A 21,963-nucleotide genomic window follows, 5' to 3' on the forward strand; every position below is an offset into this window, starting at 1 on the left:
GTTGATAATGCGTCTTATTTCATCACTAACAATAGATAAAGAGCAGATGCAATATTGCTGAGGTCAGGAGCAGATAGATTTGCTAATCGAGAATGTCTCAGTGACTAAAAACACATTAGAGAGTGATGTTCAACCATTGCTTGGAAGATTTTTAATTTGAATTTGTTAGAGAATTGTATTGTTGTTTGTATTACGTTGAATTGCATACATCCTAGCACTATCGTCTTTCCAAAAGGATCCCATAACTTAAACTGCAGCATGGGAGTCAAGGAAAGCAAACTCATTGCGATTCGCAATGCTTGGGTGTTTTGAGGGACGTTGGCAGATGAACCCAACAACCATCCGCAGTCAACCAAGCTATAATAGTTTGCAGCTAATGAAGCTAACGTTAGTTGTTCTCTTTCATCTGTCCTTTTGGTGAAATACACATACCGAAAGGTATAGAGATATAGTCTGATGACATGGAAGGTCAAATCAGGCATGGATCATAACTTTTCTCTAAGAAGTCCTACAAAAACTAGAGTGAGGCTCCCATTTGAGTAGCAATCTTGTGTTCATCAGGCAAGTTATTTTGTATTTATCAGACAAGTTCGCTTTCTTTAATTAAGATCTCACATGATTTTGCCATTTCATTGAAAGTTGTCAACGGATTTTAATCTCATTCCATGGACAGTTACTTTTGAACAGGTGGAAAATATTACATTAATGCTTTTATACTGTATTTAAGTGTCTTTATGCTATATCTAAGACAGTTTTGTTATGTTTACAGGTAATTACTCCAGATTAGTTTGTGAAATTCAATTCGTGCGGAGCATGGGCTACTACTTAATTCAAATTTACATCCCAGCTGGGCTCATAGTAATCATCTCTTGGGTGTCTTTCTGGCTTCACAGAAACGCAACGCCGGCTCGAGTAGCTCTGGGGGTCACCACAGTGCTCACAATGACCACCCTAATGTCCAGTACCAACTCCGCCTTACCCAAAATCTCATATGTCAAAAGTATTGACGTCTACTTAGGAACCTGCTTCGTGATGGTGTTTGCCTCCCTACTAGAATATGCAACAGTTGGATACCTCGGCAAGAGGATAAGTATGAGAAAGGCGAGAAATCAGCAGATGGCTAAGATGGCTCAAGAACACCGACAACGGTGTGTGGCGGCAGCCGCGGCTGCGGAGGGGACCGAAAGGTGCCCCCCTCCGGAGGCGGTTCTTCTGCCAGGAAATGCTGAAGTCACAATGGTCAAGTCGGCCGTGCGAGGACAGCCGGTAAGTGCATTACAAATTACCACTCTTTATTATAATACTTATTATATTCTGTTGAGATAGTGCAAAATTTTAAAGAGCTTTGATTGGTTAAAAAAAAAAAAACTTCTACTTTATTTTTTACATCTATAAATTTCGGCTTTTGTGTATGTATACGGCTTTGCGTATGTGATTTTTTAAAACTGATTTTATTTCTGTATTAAACTTAACTCTTTTTTTTGACCGATTTTTTTTCATATGATTTTTTTAAAAATTGAGCTATCAAAAAGTAATTACGAGATATAAGAAAGAATATTTGTCTTCAATTTCAGTCGAAGTATAAAAATAGAATTAAACAAAAATTTAGCATTTAAAAAATAGAAATGAGCAAAAAATTTTATTTAAAAGCAATAAGTCAAAATTAAATGTGATAATTTAAATACAAGAAAAACGAAATCTAAAAATACGTATATTAGCAAAAACAGCACTTCATCAGGGATTGTTAGCAAAACCGGCACTTCATAAGGGGTTATATCTTTATCAGGGGTGTTATCAAGTCAACAATATAAATAAAAATGCCCCCCTTATGAAGTGCCGTTTTGCTAACATGCGTATCTTTAGATTTCGTTTTTCTTGTATCTAAATTTTCACATTTTTATTTATATTTGTCTTCAAAGTAACACTTTATTAATTCTTCTCCTAGTAAGTAATTTTGCCATTCCCTTTTAAAAGTAAAGCCTTTTGGCAACTATTGCCAGCATGGGATATTTAGAGAACTCGTTGGTTTCATAAAAAATTGCTTCCTATTGTCTCATTCTATGCCAATTGAATATTTTATATGCGAAAATAACTATATGAACTAATGATTAAGAGCTTTGGAATATAAATTAATGATACAACTTTTTGTTAATTTAGTGCAGTTTTGATGAATCAATGTATGTTTAGTTATTTAAAACATATCAGATTCACACCCTCTAAAAAAATTAAGATTCATTTTTATCAAAAAATCATTTCTCCAAAACTACAGCAATACTATCTTTACTATAATGAAAATTTTACAAAAATTACTTTGATACCTCATTGTTAAAATATACGCTTTAATAATAATTAAATGTGCTTTTATTAAAAAAGCAAATTGTAACAAAATGTAAGCATTCATGCCATTCTATTTGTGTATTCGAATTATTGAGAAAATGCCTTCGCATGAAAAATTTCAGAGTTCTTTTAAAGATTACAAATACATCATAGGAAGTTTTTCAAAAAAATATGGTATTTTTTATTTACAAATCTCTATAAAATTATGCACTTTCACAACATATAAAAACTTTCGTATTAATGTTCTCTGTTTTTTAAAAATGTGAAGAACTAAGGCAGTAGTATAGGGTATTTTTACCAAATTTAATGAAACTCGTGCTCTTTAAGGTAAAACTAAAACATCCATTTTAAAATATTATACTTAACCAAGAATAAAAATGGTGGAATTTTTATAAATTTCAAAATTAAACAGTTTTATAGCAACAAAATATGTAGCAAACCGTAATAAACGAAAATCAACCATAATGATATAGAAATGTTTTAGTCATATTTGTGTTAATATCTGTAATATCTATTAACGCAACACTAAATTCAATTAAATATCTCAAATTTAATTTGTTCTTTATCAAATAAAAGTACACTTACAAAACAAAAAATTATTAATCGTTAATGAACAGCAGTATCTTTATAATTATGCTGAATTAAAAATAAATGGAGATACTGATATCAAGTGACTTAAATTTTTAATTTTCCTGGTGTTCAAGCCAAAAATTATTAATTAATTCAGCAATTCTGTTTATTTTTATCTTGAGGCCCTCAACTGATCTAAGTTCTTCACTTTTCTAGTTTGTTAATATTCTATTCATTTCAAAAGTATACTTGATCCGAAAAAAATTTCCTCACACATTTTTGAAAACACACTATTTTTACCGCCAAATTTTTTTTTTTACTTAATTAGTTTATCTCTAATACGTAAAACATGACGCAAACTTACATTAACATTTAAATGTTTTTTCGGTTAGATTGAGAAATCGCGTTACGTTGTTCAATTAACATGATTTTGATGCTAAATGAGAACTAAAATAATATTTTATTCTAATCAAGTTTTGATAATTAACTTAAATATTGTAACAAAAACCCTTTTTTATTACTTTTTGAAAATTGAGATTAAAAAACTGAAAAAATACATCTAAGTAGGTTTAAAAGTATATATATTTAAATCTTCCATATTTTGTTTGAGTATAACTGACTCGTATACTCTTACAAACACGTATACATATTTATGTATCGAATATTATTTATTATTTTATAACAATTTACAGTGTTAAATACTATTTTTATAATTCTCTTGTTGCGAAAACTATGGTTAGTTTCTTAGATAACGTTTATATTGAAATATTAAAATCATCGACGATGATAATAATTTATAACATATTCTCAAAATATGAGCAAATCTTCAGGCATAGATGTGATGATTAATGCACAACCCTTATTAATTCAAATTTATTGGATCTGGATTAATGATAATGTTAGAGTAAGAAAAATTAATATTTTATTATCCTTGCTATTTTAATAAATAAGTAATACGCCAAAAATTAATTTCAACATTTCTAGATAACCTATATCTAGAATAACAATTGCACAAAGTGCATTCGAAATGTTTGGTGAATAATTCCATAGTTGAATAATCGCACTGATTAGAATGATGCACTCACGCAGAAGCAGCATAGCAACTAGCGTTCCCTAGTGCCCAAGTAGCAAAAGTCACGTGAATTTGTGAGCTTCGCGTCAATGTGAAATGCAAAAAGAACATCTATGCATAACTTCAATGCTATTCTTAGAATCTAGACTAATAACTTCAATGCTATTCTTAGATTCTTAGACTAAATATAATTGATATTTACTAAGTCTAATATTAGACTTAAGCAAATCTTATTATGCTAATTTTAGACTAAGTGAAATTGATATTTCATTAGCTATGCCATTTAAATTTTTTTTTTAAAAATTTATACCCTGAAATTTGGTTTTTATACTTCTAGACAAAATATAACTAGAATAACAATTATACAAGTTGCATTTGAAAAATTTGGTGAATAGTTCCGTGATTAGTTTTGAATCGCACTGATTAGAATGATGCACTCACTCAGACGCAGTGAAAGGCATAGCAACTAGTGTCCCCTAGCGTATAACAACAGCCACGCGGATGTGTGAAGTACGTTTTGATACGAAATAAAAAAGACCAAAGAATTTGCGTCAAATAAGGGGAAACTGCAGCAGAAACAAGTGAAACGATAATTTGTGGAGTGAAATCAGGGAGAATAAACAGTTATTTTGAGTGATTTAAATGCTTAAGAAATGGAAAAGAATGCCCAATTCCCACAATGGATGGCAATGGTTCTTCAAACAGTACTGAAATATACGTGTCCTGATAGTTTCTAGCTGTAAAGTAACTGTAAAACTGACGTTAAAGTACGCTGTAGATAATATCAATTTCTTTGAATACCAGTTCCGATATTTTGCATATTAATCTTTGCGCATTTTGATCATATCAGCAATAAAATGATAGTAAAAAGTTTCGCTGTATATAAAAACAATACAAGCAAAAATATTCTGTTAGACTTGTCGATGCGATATGAAGGAAGAAACGTGTAACATAGCATTGGCTTTAAATTAGACGAAATTGTAACAGAAACACGTGAAATGATAATGTACGGATTGAAGACAGTGAGTAAAATCTCTTTTTATGAGTGATTTAAACACTTAAACCAGTTGTTCCTGGACTTTTTTGTCTTGTAGGTCTTATGTCATGTTTTTCGGTTTTGGGTAGACCCCCTGCTTACCTGATATTGATTTTTTGTAAATTCATCAACTTCAAATGTATTTTTGACAGCTGGTATAGTGCTACTCACTGTGAAAGATTCAAATTTCTAACTGTAGTGAAGCGTAGTGTGAAAAATTTAAGCAAAAAACATATGTTAATTTTATACATTTATTGAGTAAATTCAAACTAATTTAATTTTATTAATATATAAAGGGATTGAAACAGTGCACTATGAAACCCGTACTCCGCTACTAATATTATAATTACGGAAATAAGTTTGTATACAAAACCGTAATTGTGTATTGTCGGTCTGTTTATTACGTTTTCACGTAAAAACTAAGCAACAAATCTCCGTGATCTTGTGTCGTCCATGTTCCGATAACAAAAAATACCTCTAGGAGTTTCCTTGTCTTCTGGATTGGATTCAAAATTACAAGGCTGCGTAGTTAAACTTAAGCAGTCGTAAACCCAGAAAATTGGGTCGGCTGTTCAACGACGGGTATAAAATAAAAATTAACTGGTTCTTTCATCGATACTGAAAGAAGAATTTGCTAATAGTTTCTAGCAACTGTAAGATCAAAATGAAACACCAAGGACAATTACTTTGTCAGTATTTCGTTTATTACTCATGTTGCATATTGTTCCTAACAGCTGTAAAATGGTCGTCAAAAGTGGGCTATAGATAACGACAATACTAGCAAGAATATTTCGCTTATTTATCTTGTTGCTTTTATATTATGAGGTCATTTACTGAATTTTTCAAACGCAAATTGTAATGCGTATTTTTTTTCAAAAGTGCAATTACCGCGACGTTTATAGAGTAAGTAATTTTGTCTGTATCACCCTGCAACTAATTGAATACCTATTTTTATTTGGGTATTACTGAAAGCTGAAAATCGCACACTAAGCCTTTCATTTCCTCAAAGTTGTATAAAGGTCACCTTTAAGTACTTTTCTCCCGTTCTTTTTATGTACATTTTTCTTATTGATAGATTTTTTAACTATCGCCTGAGCTGGAGTATATGTTTTACCTTAAAAACACTCGTAGTTTGACTTGCGTGATAAAAATTTTTATGACGTATAAACCCCGGGCAAAAGCAAAATAACTAAGTAAGACTTACGTCCGTGGCAAAATCGCTAAATCCTATTCTTACATTGTTCTTAAAATAGCAAGATCACATATTTGATATTGCCGTGATTTAAATCGTTATTTTTGACCTCTGTAATGGTTCCTTTTGTAACTCACTCTTGTTACAACATGCTATATTGAATAACTGTTAAGTTGTAGCTAATAACACAATCTGCTGTTGAACTCTGCATCTAATCGGCAATGCATTCATACCCTAATCTGTTAATCGTCATGGGAAAATGTACTCAATTACTTTGAGAAACAGGCATTTTTTATCTCTTTCAGTCCAACTGGGACGTATATATCCAGCTGACCAAACAAAGTAAAATTATTTACTTCCAAAAATAACTATGAAAGATTTACGTCCGCTGTGATATCTCTAAATGATATTCTAGCATTATTCTTTAAATAGCAAGATTATGTTTTTGATATTGCCGTGATTTAAATCCATATTTTTGACCCCTGTAATGTTTCTTTTTGTAACTCACTCTTGTTACAAAATGCGGTATTGAATAACCGTTAAGATGTAGCTACTAACATAAACTGCTGTTCACTTCTAAGTCTTATCGGTGAAAATTTATGTTTAATCTGCTAATTTGTCGTGAAAAGCTGTACTCAATTAATGTGAGGAACACTTATTATTTTAATCCATTCAGCCCTACCGGGACATATAAGTCCCTCAAATCAAAAACATCAATGGGACATATGCGTCTTGTCAAAAAACACCTGATAAGACACATATATCTCAGCCCCCTAATTGCTCAAATAGTTATTATTTTATTTTATTTTATTTGGACAACATATTGTTCTTTCTACCTTATTCGGTGGACTGAAGTCGTAATTTGTCTTTTAACTGGAAAAAAACTGGTCTTGAAAGGATTAAGCAAATAGAGACGTTTTAAAAAATTTAAATTAAAAAAAAATAAGCACTGTAGGAAGTTTTGGAAGATAAAGGAAAAATAAGTTTATTTTGATAAATGAAGAAAAATGAACTTTTTTTAAGTATAAGCGATTTCCCAGTTAATCAAAGGAAAAGGTATAATGAACAATTAGAAAATATTTAAAAGTCGAAACCTTTTATTTTACAAAACAATTATTCAGTTATTAAAAACTTTCTATACGTAATGAATACATGAATGGGATATTCAATCTTGCCATCCTTAACATTAAATGTATTCTAATGACTTGTTATTTAGCATGTCCTTCCCTATTTTAATGGCAATCAATCATTAAATCAGAAGTTTAATTCTTTATATCTGGATATTTTCTCGTCTTCAGAAAAATAAAAACTTACGTTAACTTTGCTTCATAATAGATATTTTTCCTGCAATAAATCAAGCTCAATTATTGTAACGTAAATCTGTAGTTTTTAATGATAATTAAATGTGTCGATCTTAAAAAAAAAAAAAAAAAGAATTTACCGTATTACTAGCATTTATTCACCGTACTACCATTCAGTAAAGCATCATGTAATTACACTGATTGCAATACATTTCATATAGGGTTTAACTACGTTTTTCTAAAATTTCACTCTTGAAAGAATGTTATAAGGATAAAGGTATCACAAACAGGTTTTTCTTTTCACCATTTGTGTCTCATTCAATTGGTAGTAACAAAACCTTCAAGTACTTTTGCTAATCTCATCAAAAACGAACTGTTGTTAAAGATTACTTCCAGGTAAAAGTCATTACTTTTCTAGTTGAAAGTGTATCTAACACCTTTAACTATACTCTGTTGCAAGTTAAGAAAAAATATTATCCCTAAGGAGAGAGCCTGCTCACCCCAAATTGATGCTAAGCTCCCAGCGCGAGCGTATATCAATATCTCTAACTTTGAAATGACATTGCACAGCCTCTTTCATGTTTGCTTTCTTATTAACAACAATAATCAATTAACAAGTTATAAGAATTAATCAAAATGACATCTAAAAATCGTAACAAATATGCCTCTTTCTATTCGCTTTTAAAGAAACTGATGAATGAATAATAAGTATTGTTTCTTGCTGACGATTTTTTTTCTACAGTGATGCAAAAGTACAAATTCTTTAACTCGCATTTGATTTGTTAATAGTATGTCAGCATATGACGCGTCGTTTTTAGTGGCCCAATCAAATCCAATGCTCTTACAACGTCGAATAGTTTCTTTTTCAAGAACGAATGCTCTCTTTATTTATCGAAATATGTCTCCAAGTCTAGGATTCCTGTAAGATTACAAAACTATAACCATTTTTGATGATTCTATGATATATATCGTAAGAGATAGCATAAATTTAATTTTTGACTGACGCGTCTAATTTTTGAAAGCTTTTACATTGTTTTGAAAGCATATTTGTATAATTGTATAACTAAATAAAACGGAATTACGTGCAGCCGCGCATGATTACTTAAATCCAAAACCGCAATGGTCTTTTCCTAACTTGTAATGGAATATCGATGCATAATTTTATGAAACCCGTTTAAAAATTGAATGGCCCTCATCTATAAAAATAAATTATAAAAATTTAAGGGCAGCAAGATAAAAATCAAGACTACACCTTCTCTGCTCGCGACACCTACCAACCACTACAAGACATTGTCTAAAGAATTGTGTATTAGTAAACAATTGCAAACAAATCTTGAAAACACAGCCAAAGCTGTCAACTAACAGAAAAACGAAGAATTGCCAAATTATAAGCAAAAATAAAAGACCCTATCAAGCAAAAAAAGCAGAAAGAATCCTTTTAAGCTCTATATTTCTTTAAAATAAAATAAAATAAAAATATATCATAACTGTTATAAAATAAAAACTATCAAGTTTCCAAATGCTTAGAGTATATCATCTTATACTCTTATTTAATTAATGTAGCAGACATTACTATGCACACATAAAAAAGATTAATTGATTTTTCTTAAAATAAATATGCGCTTTTATGATTTATTCCGTAATCATTTAACATAGTAGAAAGGTTTCATAACTGTAAGCATAATTAAATAGTGACAAAATAATAAAATATAACATTAAAATACATAATCAACTTTTCCGTGTATATTCTCGATTAAATATACTATTCATTCAAACAATACATCATAAACCACTTTTCCCAATAGATTTACCAAACTTATTAATCAGATAAAAGTTCCCGAGAAACTTCTAATATAGTGTATAATTTCATCAATTTTCGTAAAAGATACTTTTTTTTTTATCTTTGTGAATTTCATAAAGAAAGGCGAGGTGAACAACTTGACACATTGTTTAAGATTATTTCTGACTTTGAAGTAAAAATAAATTATATAGTTACTCCCGATCATTTATCTTGAACACTTTCACCACCTTCTCAAATTTACTATCCATTTATAAATTAATTCTTGATACCATTTATCGAATGAAATGCTTAAGTTTTGGGCTGAGTTTTGTTTCGAAAATAGCTTGAAAGACATCTTAAGTAATTAGAGCTTAATTGAAACCACTCCCGTAAAGAACGTTTCAGATACTTATTGAAATCAAATATAAAATTATTAAAAGGGTGCCATCGTAGTAAACTAGATAAGATAGTCACGTGACTTGAGTAATTTCTGGGGAAATGCATTTCCCTTTTAAACAGTTTATTGTATAAATTATTAGAAGTAATGTGTTTATTGTAAGTTTTATATTCTTAAACAATGTTCTTAAGTGTATTATAATGTAAGTATTAAACAGTGTGTTGAGTAAATGAGTTGTATAAAGATGTTATTCATAGATATAATTAAAAATAAACTTTTTTTGATTTTGTAATATTGCCTATTGGTGATCGTTTGTCCGTAAAAAAGTATACTGCAAATTTTTCTTATTGCAATTTTTGATCCTCCACTGAGGGGATGGCTCCCCTGCTTTGGTAGCCCGAAAACCTGAGCTCGAAATCGAGCACTTTAAGGTAGAAGAGTTTAACAAGGACCGATACCGTGCACCCTTGGTCCCTACGCCGGCTAATCAAGGTGGTAACCCCTGCTTACTGACCGCAGCCGGTAATGCTTGACTTCGGTGGTCTACTGGGAACCGTGTCTTTAAGATCAGTCCACTGAGGCACTAGAAGTGAATAAAGTTATATCAATAGAAAGCGAAATTATTCATGTTATCAACGTTCATAAAAATTTAGAAAAAAATATTGTGTACGAAATTGGCTAAAAGCAATATTTGCTGTATATCGATTAATATTTGTTTAGTAAATGAACTCATACCTACACGTAAATAAAAGAAAGACATTTTTTTTCGAAGTCAGCTAACTTCAATTAATAAATGTAATTATTTCTAAGCTCCCAATTTGTAAAGTTGCTTCAGATTTCAAATTTGATATAAGATTTATTGAATTTCTTTCCCACTCAGATATCTTGTTCCTTCTCAAATTGGAGTATTTTCTTTGGAGAATAAGGAAAAAATATCACCGTGTTATTTCCTGAATTTAAAGCGATACATTGTGAAGGCTTTATTTCAGTATTTGAAAATACGACGATACTGAAGTGTCACGTAACGAGCAGTATCATTGACGATATAGTGCTGTATCTAAACACACTATGAATACTAAAATACCTGTAATCTTATATCTCGCTAAGTTTATAGAAAATATAGGTTTATAGAAGTTTTGAAGTAATTCTCTGTGTTATATTCGAATGAACTTGATTCTTTGTATTACTATTATTTTACATTTGCGTTACACTTATATTTCCTAAATGATATAGGAAAATCACAGAGAAAATATTTATGTGCGAAAAACTTTTGTTTTTAAGGCTTCATTAGAAATTTTTTTTGCCAAAAATATTATAATTTTTTAATTGTTGTTTAGTTTTGTTGATAGTTCTAATGAAACGCAGAGGTATTGGTGGAAATAAATCGTCAACAATTATACTAAAAATATTTTTCCCCAAAATAAAGTATTACTGTAATCTTTCTACACAAAAAAATACTTTTAAATTACTTCTCAATCTGTCAAGAAGCACTCTTGCTTCGGTAAACAAGTTATTTATTTACCATGCGCATGATATGTTCGTTATTTAAAACTTTCCAAAAAAACTCGCAAAGCAATCGAATAAACTTTTCTTGTTTAAGAAAGGATAAAGGTATCNAAAATATAGAAAACATTAAAATTAAAATGTTCTTTGGTTGAAGATGTATAGACCAAAAGACCGCATATGTTGAATGCTCAAAAATCGAGAAAAGTACACATGTTTTTCAAAATTCTGTAATTTCATCAAGAAAAATCAAATCGATCTGAAATTTTGAGGGCTTACATAGAACAGTTCAAATAACTATTTTCTATTAACAGAAAGTACGAAAAAAAATTTTTGCTTGTTTGGCAAGAGTTCAAATTTAACAACTTTTTTCACCATAGAAACAACCCATGATTAAAAGCTGGATTTAGTTCGCAAAAAACAAAGTATTGCAATTTGATCATATGTAACTAACCGTAGAGGGTTCACTTTAGAACATATCAAATTTTCATGCAATTTGAATGATTTTTCGCAGTTCTATGAACATTTGAATTCAGACCTTTTTTTCGTTGATTTCAAAATTTTCGCAAACTTTTGACCGGTAGTGTATATATATATATATATATATACATTTAACTCCAAATAACTAACCAAAGATAACTATACAAATTGCAAAGGTATGAAATATTTCGTTAATAAAACAATACACAGAAAATGTAAATTCTTTAAGACACTTTAAAAATGTTTTGGCAACGTTTTTCTTTTATATTTTCAGCTTCATTGTTTTTCACAGCCATTCACTTCTTTTTACGAACAATAAAAAAGAAATCAGCATTTTCCCCTTTGCGCTTGGGACCATTCTTATGTTTACTCGAAGACATACGTTTCCTATAAATTACCTGTTTGGATATATTTTTTTAACTTTACCTGTAACTTTCACATAGATACGAGACATAGATACATACATATATGAACGTGCTTTCATGACGATATGTTTCTGTGAGGTCCTTTCTACGGTAGTTTCCTATCCGAAATATATGTCACGTACTATATTGCGCGTTACCCTTTTCAGATCCATTAAGTTTAACCCACCTTGTTCCGGTCAAGATTGTTTTCTTTTGCTTTCTCTAATACTTTTTTTTTCAACTCTTTGCAAAATCGTGCGCATTGCGGTCTTGTACCATCTAAGTATTTTTCCCTTTTTCTAAGAATTTTTTACGCGTTTCCTGACTGAACTGTTTCACCCTGAGGGGAAATAGGGAAAACTAAAATGAAATGTGACGTACGTCGGAGGCATTTTCTTTCTAAGAGAAGCATTAGATAAAGTTATATGCTACTACTCCGGCACTTATGATTTTAAAAATGAAAGGATTTTTAAAGCATCTTTGAGAAAAAATATAAGCTGTTCATCTGCCCCTTATTGCTACTGAAGAATGTTGTAGAAGACTGTAGAATTAGATTTGATAATGTTTAGAAATAAAAACCTGGATTTTCTTCTCTTAGACATTGTTTTTATATTTTAAGCTGCAATGGGACATGAAATTCTTTTAGTCCATAAAAATATGATAATAATGCCTGTAGAAAAATGTTAGTTTTTAAAACAGATGCATTACGCTATTAAGTCACTCAAATAATAAATGATAAGCTTAAATTTTTTTTATATTAATGTGGTAATGCAAAAGTAAATAGCTGATTTTATCAAATAGCTGATACCCGAGCAAGTTTTTAAAATATGGCATTCAGGACCCTGAATTATTTTGGGAATTATATAATGAAGAAGATAAAGTGAAACAAAGTGTAATAAATATTGATACCAATGTAGTCGATAGTTGATAGAGTATAGAAATCTCTTTATACCAATCGCACTGTCACTGTGATGAAAAATAAATAATTGCTAAATGGTTACTCATATTAATCTATCAAGTATTATGTAAAATCTCGTTTTTCATTCGCCATATCATAAACTAGAATCAGCTTTTAGAGCTATAGTTTTCGGCCTTCCAAAGGTTTCTTACATTATACAATAAAGTAGATTAAAAAACATATAGCAAGCAATCTCTGAAAGCACAAATAGCGTTGTTAATAATGTTTGGCAGTTAGCTCTATTTTCTGCTTTTAACACTGAAGCACAAATTGTTTTTTAATTGCCGAGTATCATTGTCTTTTTAAATAGGCGTTTACCGTCTTCCACATTGTTTGGATTCAAGCACTAAAACTTATTATTTATTACGTGATTAAGATGCTAATTTGGAAATATTACCCTGATTTATTGCACTTTCCGAACATCACTCTTTTTCCAAATATCATCATATTAGAACAGACATGGCAATGTATTCTAAAAATATGTTATTAATATTTTATTTATGAATGCATAGAAACGCTTCATAATAATATAATAATTCCTATCATAAATATTTTATGTTTACAGAAAATACTGTCCAGACAGCAGTCAGTCTAACGGCAGACGCTAAATTTTCCTTTTCATTTAGTTGGCATAGAAAGTTCGACTAATTAATCCTTTTTTTAAACTTAGAAGAAATATTAGTATGCCTAACTTGTTTACTTAGAGATTGAATAAACGCCTGCAAAGAACTTTACAAAAAAATCTTATCTTTGAGCTTTTAATGTAAACCTTGTTTTTGCGCTCTTCGTGACTGGAATTCTCAAATGCAAAATTCTGCTTGTGTCGAAAACTTAATGATCAAGTCAACCTTCGATTTTAAAGTATTAAAGAAGAGTATATAAAAGCCTATGAAAGTAAACCTTATCCCAGTGATATTCATAAAGTCTAATATAAACCTTGAGAAGGTAAAATTATCCTCTGTTTGAGACCGAAGATCCATCCTCGATTTCATAAGGTTTATTCTAGCCTTGTTTTGTAAAGGCAAATTCAATATCGATATAAAAGGGTTGTTTATGCTAGCTTTAATCGAACTTCATAGTGCGTAAAGTAACATAGTAGAATTTAACATTGATTCAAGCTTGCATGTTTTATTTGCTATTCATTTATAAACCATGTGGGGCTTTGTGATAAAGGTTGTTGCTGAAATTAAAATCAACCTTACCCTGCTATCTAAGTGTGCCTTCAAAATAATTTTTTTACATATCGATCATCCAATAAGTAAAAAAAAATTTCATGAAAAAATACAAAACTTTTGAGCGACAAATACGATGAAAAAAATTATCAGATCTTAATATAAATAATCAACTTTAAATTTGTTCCCGAAACAATTGCCTTGTTATATCCATGAAAAAGAATACAAAAATAATAAATGCAAATTATAATTTATTTTTATTTGAAACAAACTATTTAAAATGGATTTTTAAAACGCAAGGATTTCAAACACAGATTAATCATTTCTTTATAAATATTTTTAAAAGCTATTGAAAATCTTTATACATCATGTATGTTTTATACTTAAGCAACCGTTGGGACCCTATCAATAAAGTTATATATTTTTATTCTTATTCGCTTCATTTTCTTTGAACAATAATCTTAAAAGGAGATCTCAACATAAGAACCGAAAAAAAAATGGTCACTACAAATAAAAGTTAATAATTAGGGCTTTTACTTGAGTGATCGAAAACTTCACAACCATTTTATTTTAAAAAATTCTCTATAGTGTAATAAAATAATAAATTTTTCAAGAAACATTCTCAAAATAGTTTCTTTTTTACTAATTTTTCTCGCAACTTCATTTTCCGGCACAGAAGAAAACCACTTAAGAAATTTTTCAATGATCCAGCTAAACCCAAAGTGTAAAAATTGCGCCAAATTAAGTCCTTCAACTGCCTCTACTAATTACTAAAGAAATCAATATCATACTCTTAGTTCCAAAGAATGAAACGTTCCAATTAAGTACAAACGCATTCACAGTAAGAAACATAGGTTCCCTGGAATATATTTAAAAACTTACGAAGCGAATATGAAAAAAAAAGGCCTTAAATAGCTAATTGAAGCGGGGAAATATGTAGATCTTAAGACGAGGAAATAAAAAAAAAGTTCTTTAAGGGAATAGAACCTTTAAATATTTCTAAGAGGGTCTCACTAATGATTGAACTAATGAGTAGCAGTTTAGTCACGTGAGAGCCGTGGTATGAACACTTTTTAAAAAAGAATTTTCTTCAAGATATCAAGATAAAACAGTAAGGCTGAATATAAGAGATATGGGTTACGAAAATCAATATGTTTCCCATTTGATGGAAAGTAATTCATTATCATTTACTTCTTTGCTATTTAAAATACCTGACATTTTTGTTTCATTTTATTTAATAGCATGCCTATTTTTTATATCTTATTTTTAATAGCTCTTGGAATTTGTTTTAACGTATGGCTTTCTAAGAGCCATACGTTACAGACATGTTTGGACATGTTTAAAAATAATATTTGTGCCTACTTCAACATAAAATTTATATATATTGTTGAGATAAAACTTTCTTAAGAAGGATGGAATTGAACTGAGAGCATTCAATTGAAGATGAAAAAAAATTTGTACAACTTAATTACATTTTATTTTACTTCCTGTCGTTAGTTTGTTATTAATAAATAATGACAAAATATAAAACTATATATGGATNCACATATATATATATACACACACACATATAAATTTTCTGTTTCTAATATTTGTTTTGAATAAATTTTTAATTATCACTAGGAAAACCTACGATTTTCAAAAATATATTAGAATTCTAAATTTTTATTTATTTGAACTTATTATAATAATATTTTGGACTTTCTTGTGGTGACCTTTAGACTTTTTTATTTTAACCATATTTGAATCTCACACTGAGAGACAAATCTGGTTAAAAGTACCAGAATATGGTAAGATTTAGCGTATTTCTGGCTCTGCAATAATAACAAAGAGCTCAATACTTTTTACTGAAGAGCTTTAGAAATGATTTTGGTAAAATTAACAATAAAATATTGTTTTATGTTTTGTGATAAAATTTTGTATTTGTGGTAAAAATTGGTAATTTTTATCGTGATACCTTAGAGCATGACTTGAAAACCATTTATTCGGTTAAATGTATTTTTCAGGTTTGTATTTTTTGCGGATTATGTGATAATAAGAATATATTGTTGATAACCAGAATTTCCGATAAACCATTAACATTAGAGCGGAAAAATTACTAAATGAAAGATTTAAATACCGTATATTTTTATTTTATTAACAAGAATTATGAGGGGTTTCTTCCAGATTTTATGGGTTTTTTTCTTACAAGTCATCATAATACATGTACGGTAATTCTATCAGAATTTGTTTCTCCGTGTGCTAATTATTTAATTTACAGCACAAATTTCATTAAATTCTCTATCACTAATAGGAATCAATGGCAAAAAATGATTACATTTTTCTGGAAAACTCTATATCTTTTATGAGGATAGCGTTGATTTCAATATTTCTTCCCCATCACGTTTCCCTATAATGTTTCTTCCCTATAGAGTCTGCGTTCTACAAACACCTGTCAGAAATATGCTGGCAAACACCTGAGCAAATATAAGTATGCAATCTATTCAGTGGTTTGCAGAGCGTAACATCTTTTGATAGTCATTGTATTTGCATTATTCAATGCAAGAAATATGAGGAACTTTGCAGTTACTATTTACTATTTATCTACAGTTTTAGTTCATATTTTATTCAATCTATGATTCGGTATTTTTAAATTCTTTTGATGGAATCCATTTTTTAAAATGTTTAGGTAAAGTTCCTAGTTGATTAAGATGCATACTTGTTGCATAGGAGTACAGTATACATACTGTTTAAGCATTGAACCACTAATTTATCATACAGGTTCTTATTAAACCAGTATTATTGATAAAACAGGGCTCCCATTAAACCATTTCGTCAGTATTTTAAAATTGCTTTAAATGGCATAATGTGGATATTATTTGTTTCATTTTTATTTAATGCGGAAAATTACGTATTAAGAAAATTTTATTTTATAACAGTCGTTGAGCAACGGACCCAAATTTTGGGTTTACGACTATTAATGTTCAACTCAGTAGCCTTGTAATTGTGAACCCAATCTGGAAGACAAGGGAACTGGATCAAGTATTGGGAGAAATTTGCCTTCGTGGAGGACTTTTTGAGGAAACTAACCCGAATTTTCGTTACGTGGAGAGGAAGACCACGAGAGCCTCCCATGGTTAGCCTGACACCGTTGACTCTAACCCATAATTCGTCTACCACTGAGGATATTTCACGTCAGCGGTGTGATCGGTGTGAGTCGGATGCGGAATTCGTATCGACCAGCCATCGTTGGGTTTCGAACCCAGTTCACCTCATTGGACAGGTGAACTCTCTATCCCCTGAGCCATCGCGGCTCGTATTAAGAATATTAACGGATAAAAAACATAAAAAAATTATCAAGATATTATTAACCAAATTAAGTTTCTGAATTTTCATTTGATTATAAATAAAGCTTTTCAAAATTACCAACATGTCAAAATTGGTTTTCATATAACTTCCACTGAGTATATTTTCTCAATTAAAAAATAACGTTTTCAAAGTAAACACCTTCAAAATTTAGTTTAGAGTGCTAAAACGATAAACTAATTTCATTAAATGCAACTTCAGCATTAGAAAATCTAAAACGAACATAATTCTTAAATAATGTTAACGAAGAATGTAAACACTACAATGTTCATTTCATAACTTATCCCTATAATAATAGAATGACCCATTAGCTCTTCCGAAATTACCTATTTTTCTCATTTCTCCAACATTTATACTGATTCCTCACCTATGTTTACGTAAAACCTTCTCAAACTAGTCTCATAAATGTAATATGACAGTAACATCCATGCCAAAACCCCTTACTATAATATAAAGAAGATAGCTTTTTATCTATTTGACATCATCAAATATGTCAAAGAGAAGTAGTGATTTATGTTTCCTGATTGTATCGTTATTGTCATTATTGCACGCGAGATTTGTTTGCTCTTTAGACACGGTAGGTTATTTATCCAATATAGTCAAAATTGCATTTATTTTTGCAAAATCTTATCAAAGATCTAGGCTACGTTTACTCATTCATTTTTTTTCTTTTTTTACCCTTAAATTTTATATTAACTCAGCTCACAGAAATTAAAAAGTATATGATTTAAAAATGTTTTATGAATATGAATGTTTAATCGCGATTGTTGTTTAGTGTCTTTTACGAAACTGAAGCAATATTCGAGAACTGCTCCGGTAACATTTTCTTAAGATTAATTTTTAATTTTTAATCGAAAATTTTCATCATATTGTTCATAAATGACTAGATTAAGTGGCACATTTGTACTTTAATGAATTGTTATGATTTATGACTAATTTTAATTGTATTGAAAACAAGCACTTCGAAAATTTAATTCTATTCTAAAAAAATTTTAGTCTTCTTAAAAATTTACTTTTAAAATATATTCTCATAATTATAATTTTGTTGTTTATTTAATATATTTTAATTTTAGTTTCAAGAAAACAAAATAACACGGTTTAAAAAAAAGAGCATTTGAATAAAAAATCCAAAAAAAGAAGAAGATGCCCTACATAATATATTTCTGTAATAAAAACTTATTATTATTACCTAAGCATTAAAAGGAAAAATATTTTAAAGACCCACTTGAATGATTAGGTATATAATTTGTGCTTAAAGTATTTGTTTTTTTATAACATAAGTTAAGTTGTTAATTTAGCATAATATTAAAATCAAATTCATTTTTTTTAAAAAATAACTACCTTACACATATTTAACAATTAGTATACGTATTTAAAAGATGTCCAAATCTTTTAATTATGTGTTTCGTTAAGATATATTTTATTAATATATTAGAAAAACTAATGTGTGTCTACTATCAAGTGTTATTTAAAAATGGATTATAAGCAATTAAAGAGTTTTAAATCTTAATAAAATGTTTCGTTATTCAGTAAAACGACTAAAGACTTAAAAAAAGGATACTATTTTATTTGCACTGAAATTTATGGTAATCTGTAATAAAATTATCTGTGCATTTGAATTAGATATCATGTATTATTATGATAGCGATTCTGACATGACAAATCAAATAAAAATTTTAAAAATATTATTTTTTTCACGGAGAAAAAGGTTGCTGTGAAACATTTTGACTAATTCTATACCAAAATTTGTTTCAAACTTGTAAAAAAAAATATTCCATAATCTAGTAAAATTTAGTTTTTTCCAAGTTTTATATATCGAAAAACTATAGCTTTAAAAATAGGGAAAAAAAGAACATGCATTGTATTGAAATTTAATTTTGAGGAAAAATTAATTATGTACTGTATAGAAATTTCTGTAGTTGAGTATATATCCACAATATTCACAAATAGATTCTTACTAACTAACTCATACTGCTAGAAACTCTGTCAAAGCTGCGTTCTCTAGAATTAGATGACCAATAAGTCAATATACTGCAAAGAATTTCTGATCAAATTAATGTAAAAAGTATCGGCAATCAGGGTGCTATTTTTTTGCCGTAAAGTCTATATTAACCGCTAAGTTTTACGATCAAAAAATCTGATAAATAGCAATATTTAATGAAAAACCACTAAATCAATGTAATTAAATAAATATTAGTGTAAAAATTAGAGTATAATGTTTTATGGTAAAATTGGATTTTAGGAGAAAAATAATTTTAAGGATGTTGCACTCAGGGTGTCAATACTTTTTATTCTAATATGATCCATATTTTTTTACAGAGCAGCTGTATGAACTCAGTACAAAAATGACAATAATCCAAGATGTTATTACTTTAGGGTATAGGTACTTAGTACCTTAATATGGTACTTAGGCTACCACACGCAATGTAATATTGACGTAGCTGCAAACAGCAAGATTTAGTTCTCATGTTCTTCTTTCAAATGAAAGAAGGTGCGCTACCAAAAAATATTGTAATACTTTCTTGTGATTAGAATTATTAAAAAAATGCAAGGGTAAATAAATCAAACTAGTTAATAAAAGTAAAGTTTCAAAATAAACTACAGATATTTTTTAAAACAAGTCTTAAGTCTGTATTTTTAGCAGCACAACTCCTTATATTTTGAATATATTCACGTCTGAGATGGTATTTCATTCTACAATCAATGCTTCGACTAATGTGCTAACGTAGTTGTTGACGTAATGTTGACGTAGGTGGCGTCTGACATTGACGTAAGAGACCCAAAAAGAAATTTTCAAAACAAATTAAACTTGAAATGTAATTTATACATGCATAAACATATTTGAGATGCACATATTATTAACTTTAATAACAAAGCTAAGCAAAATTTTAACAAAATAATAAAGCAGGATATAATGATAGTGAATTTTTACAGACATTAAATAAAAGGATTTGTTATAGATCGTATTTCAATTTTACATTTAATTTAAAATATTATCATGTACATTTTTTTATTTCATTTTTACTTTTTTCTTATTTTCGGTACATTCTGTACATTATGTTTAAATTACAATTTTATTTTAACGACTTATTTTTCTAATATATTGAAGGAATATTGCTTTGCATTGCATAGATTATTTATGATAAATATAAGCTTGAAAAAATAAATTTAAACTAAAACAGAAACAACTAGAAATTTCAACGTTCTTCGGTAAACGATCGATTAGGCTTAATCGTTGGAACCGCTACGGGATGCAGGAAAAACATTTTCACCGTCTTAGGATCATCTTTTTCCGCTACTGTAACGTCAGTACGTCAGCAGCTACCAAATTTTCCAATACGTCAAATCCTTTGCCTCTTGAAGGACAATGCCTCGTTTATGCACCATTTCAAAATATAATTGCTGGATATGTATAAATAAAATTATTAATATAAAAATTCCTGAAATTTTAGATTTTGGTTTTTGGTTTTTTGTAGAAGATAAATTTATATTATCTTTCGCTGAATAGTTATTGGATATTCAAGAAAATTACGATATTATAATCAAAATACACCATGTTTTTAATGATTGTTCAAAATAAAACTCTAAATAATAATTCAGATTATAACCTAATAAAAAATGCATCAAATTGTTTTTATGTAAAAAAATGCGCCACTAAAAAAAAAATTTTGATAAAAAATTTATCAAGTTGCTTTCTTTAGCATAACGCGAAGCAAATTATTTGAAATTTAGGATTTATTTCTTAGGTAGTTATAAATACCAACAAAAAAGTTATTCAAATATCCTAGGTGAGATTTGAAAATATTTTTGTGATGCTCTTAATACCAGTACATCTTCGAGTTTTTGGTGATAGGAAGTCTTATGCATTTCTTGTTGTATATTGAATGCATGACAAATAAAGGTGCTAAGTAATTAATCAATCACAGATTAGTCAAATTAAGACAAATTTTCTTCTGATGAAAATAAAAGAACAACTAAAAGTGACTCCTTTCATATCATTCTAGCACTTTTTCATGCTTTGCGGGTATAATTTTCAATAATTTTGACCAAAATGGTTCCAACGGGCGAATAGCCTCGGATTTTTCAGTATCGTATAAACGAGTTGTGATAAAAGATATAATTAAGTATCGAAAATCATAAAATACCTACCACATTTCCATCTCATGGTACCATAATAAGTCTTTAATTCATTTCACTCCATAATATACCATTTTTTAGAAACAAATTTCAAATGTTTACGTATTAAAGTTAAAATATATTATTAGACTAATGTCTAATACTTACTTTTAATTACCTGTCTCCGGATAATGATATTTAATACTTAATGATTTTCGATACAAAATTATCTCTTTCTAATTTCTATGTATATATGTATGCATATATATATTTACATATATATATATATATGTATATTAA

At 29.1% G+C, this 21,963-nt stretch overlaps 1 protein-coding gene across 7 annotated transcripts in view; it reads left to right on the forward strand.

The window, feature by feature from the left end:
• The window catches only part of LOC107442615 (gamma-aminobutyric acid receptor subunit beta-like), a 299,717-nt gene that overhangs the window by 174,057 nt on the left and 103,697 nt on the right, over positions 1-21,963 (forward strand). For all 7 annotated transcript variants that reach the window (XM_016056222.3, XM_071188359.1, XM_016056221.3 and 4 more), the window contains one exon: positions 770-1,266. In XM_016056222.3, coding sequence (XP_015911708.1) covers positions 770-1,266 — 497 coding nt within the window. The remainder of the gene's footprint in view (positions 1-769; positions 1,267-21,963) is intronic.

Source organism: Parasteatoda tepidariorum, chromosome X2 (assembly GCF_043381705.1).
Source record: "Parasteatoda tepidariorum isolate YZ-2023 chromosome X2, CAS_Ptep_4.0, whole genome shotgun sequence".
Classification (NCBI taxonomy): Eukaryota; Metazoa; Arthropoda; class Arachnida; order Araneae; family Theridiidae; genus Parasteatoda; species Parasteatoda tepidariorum.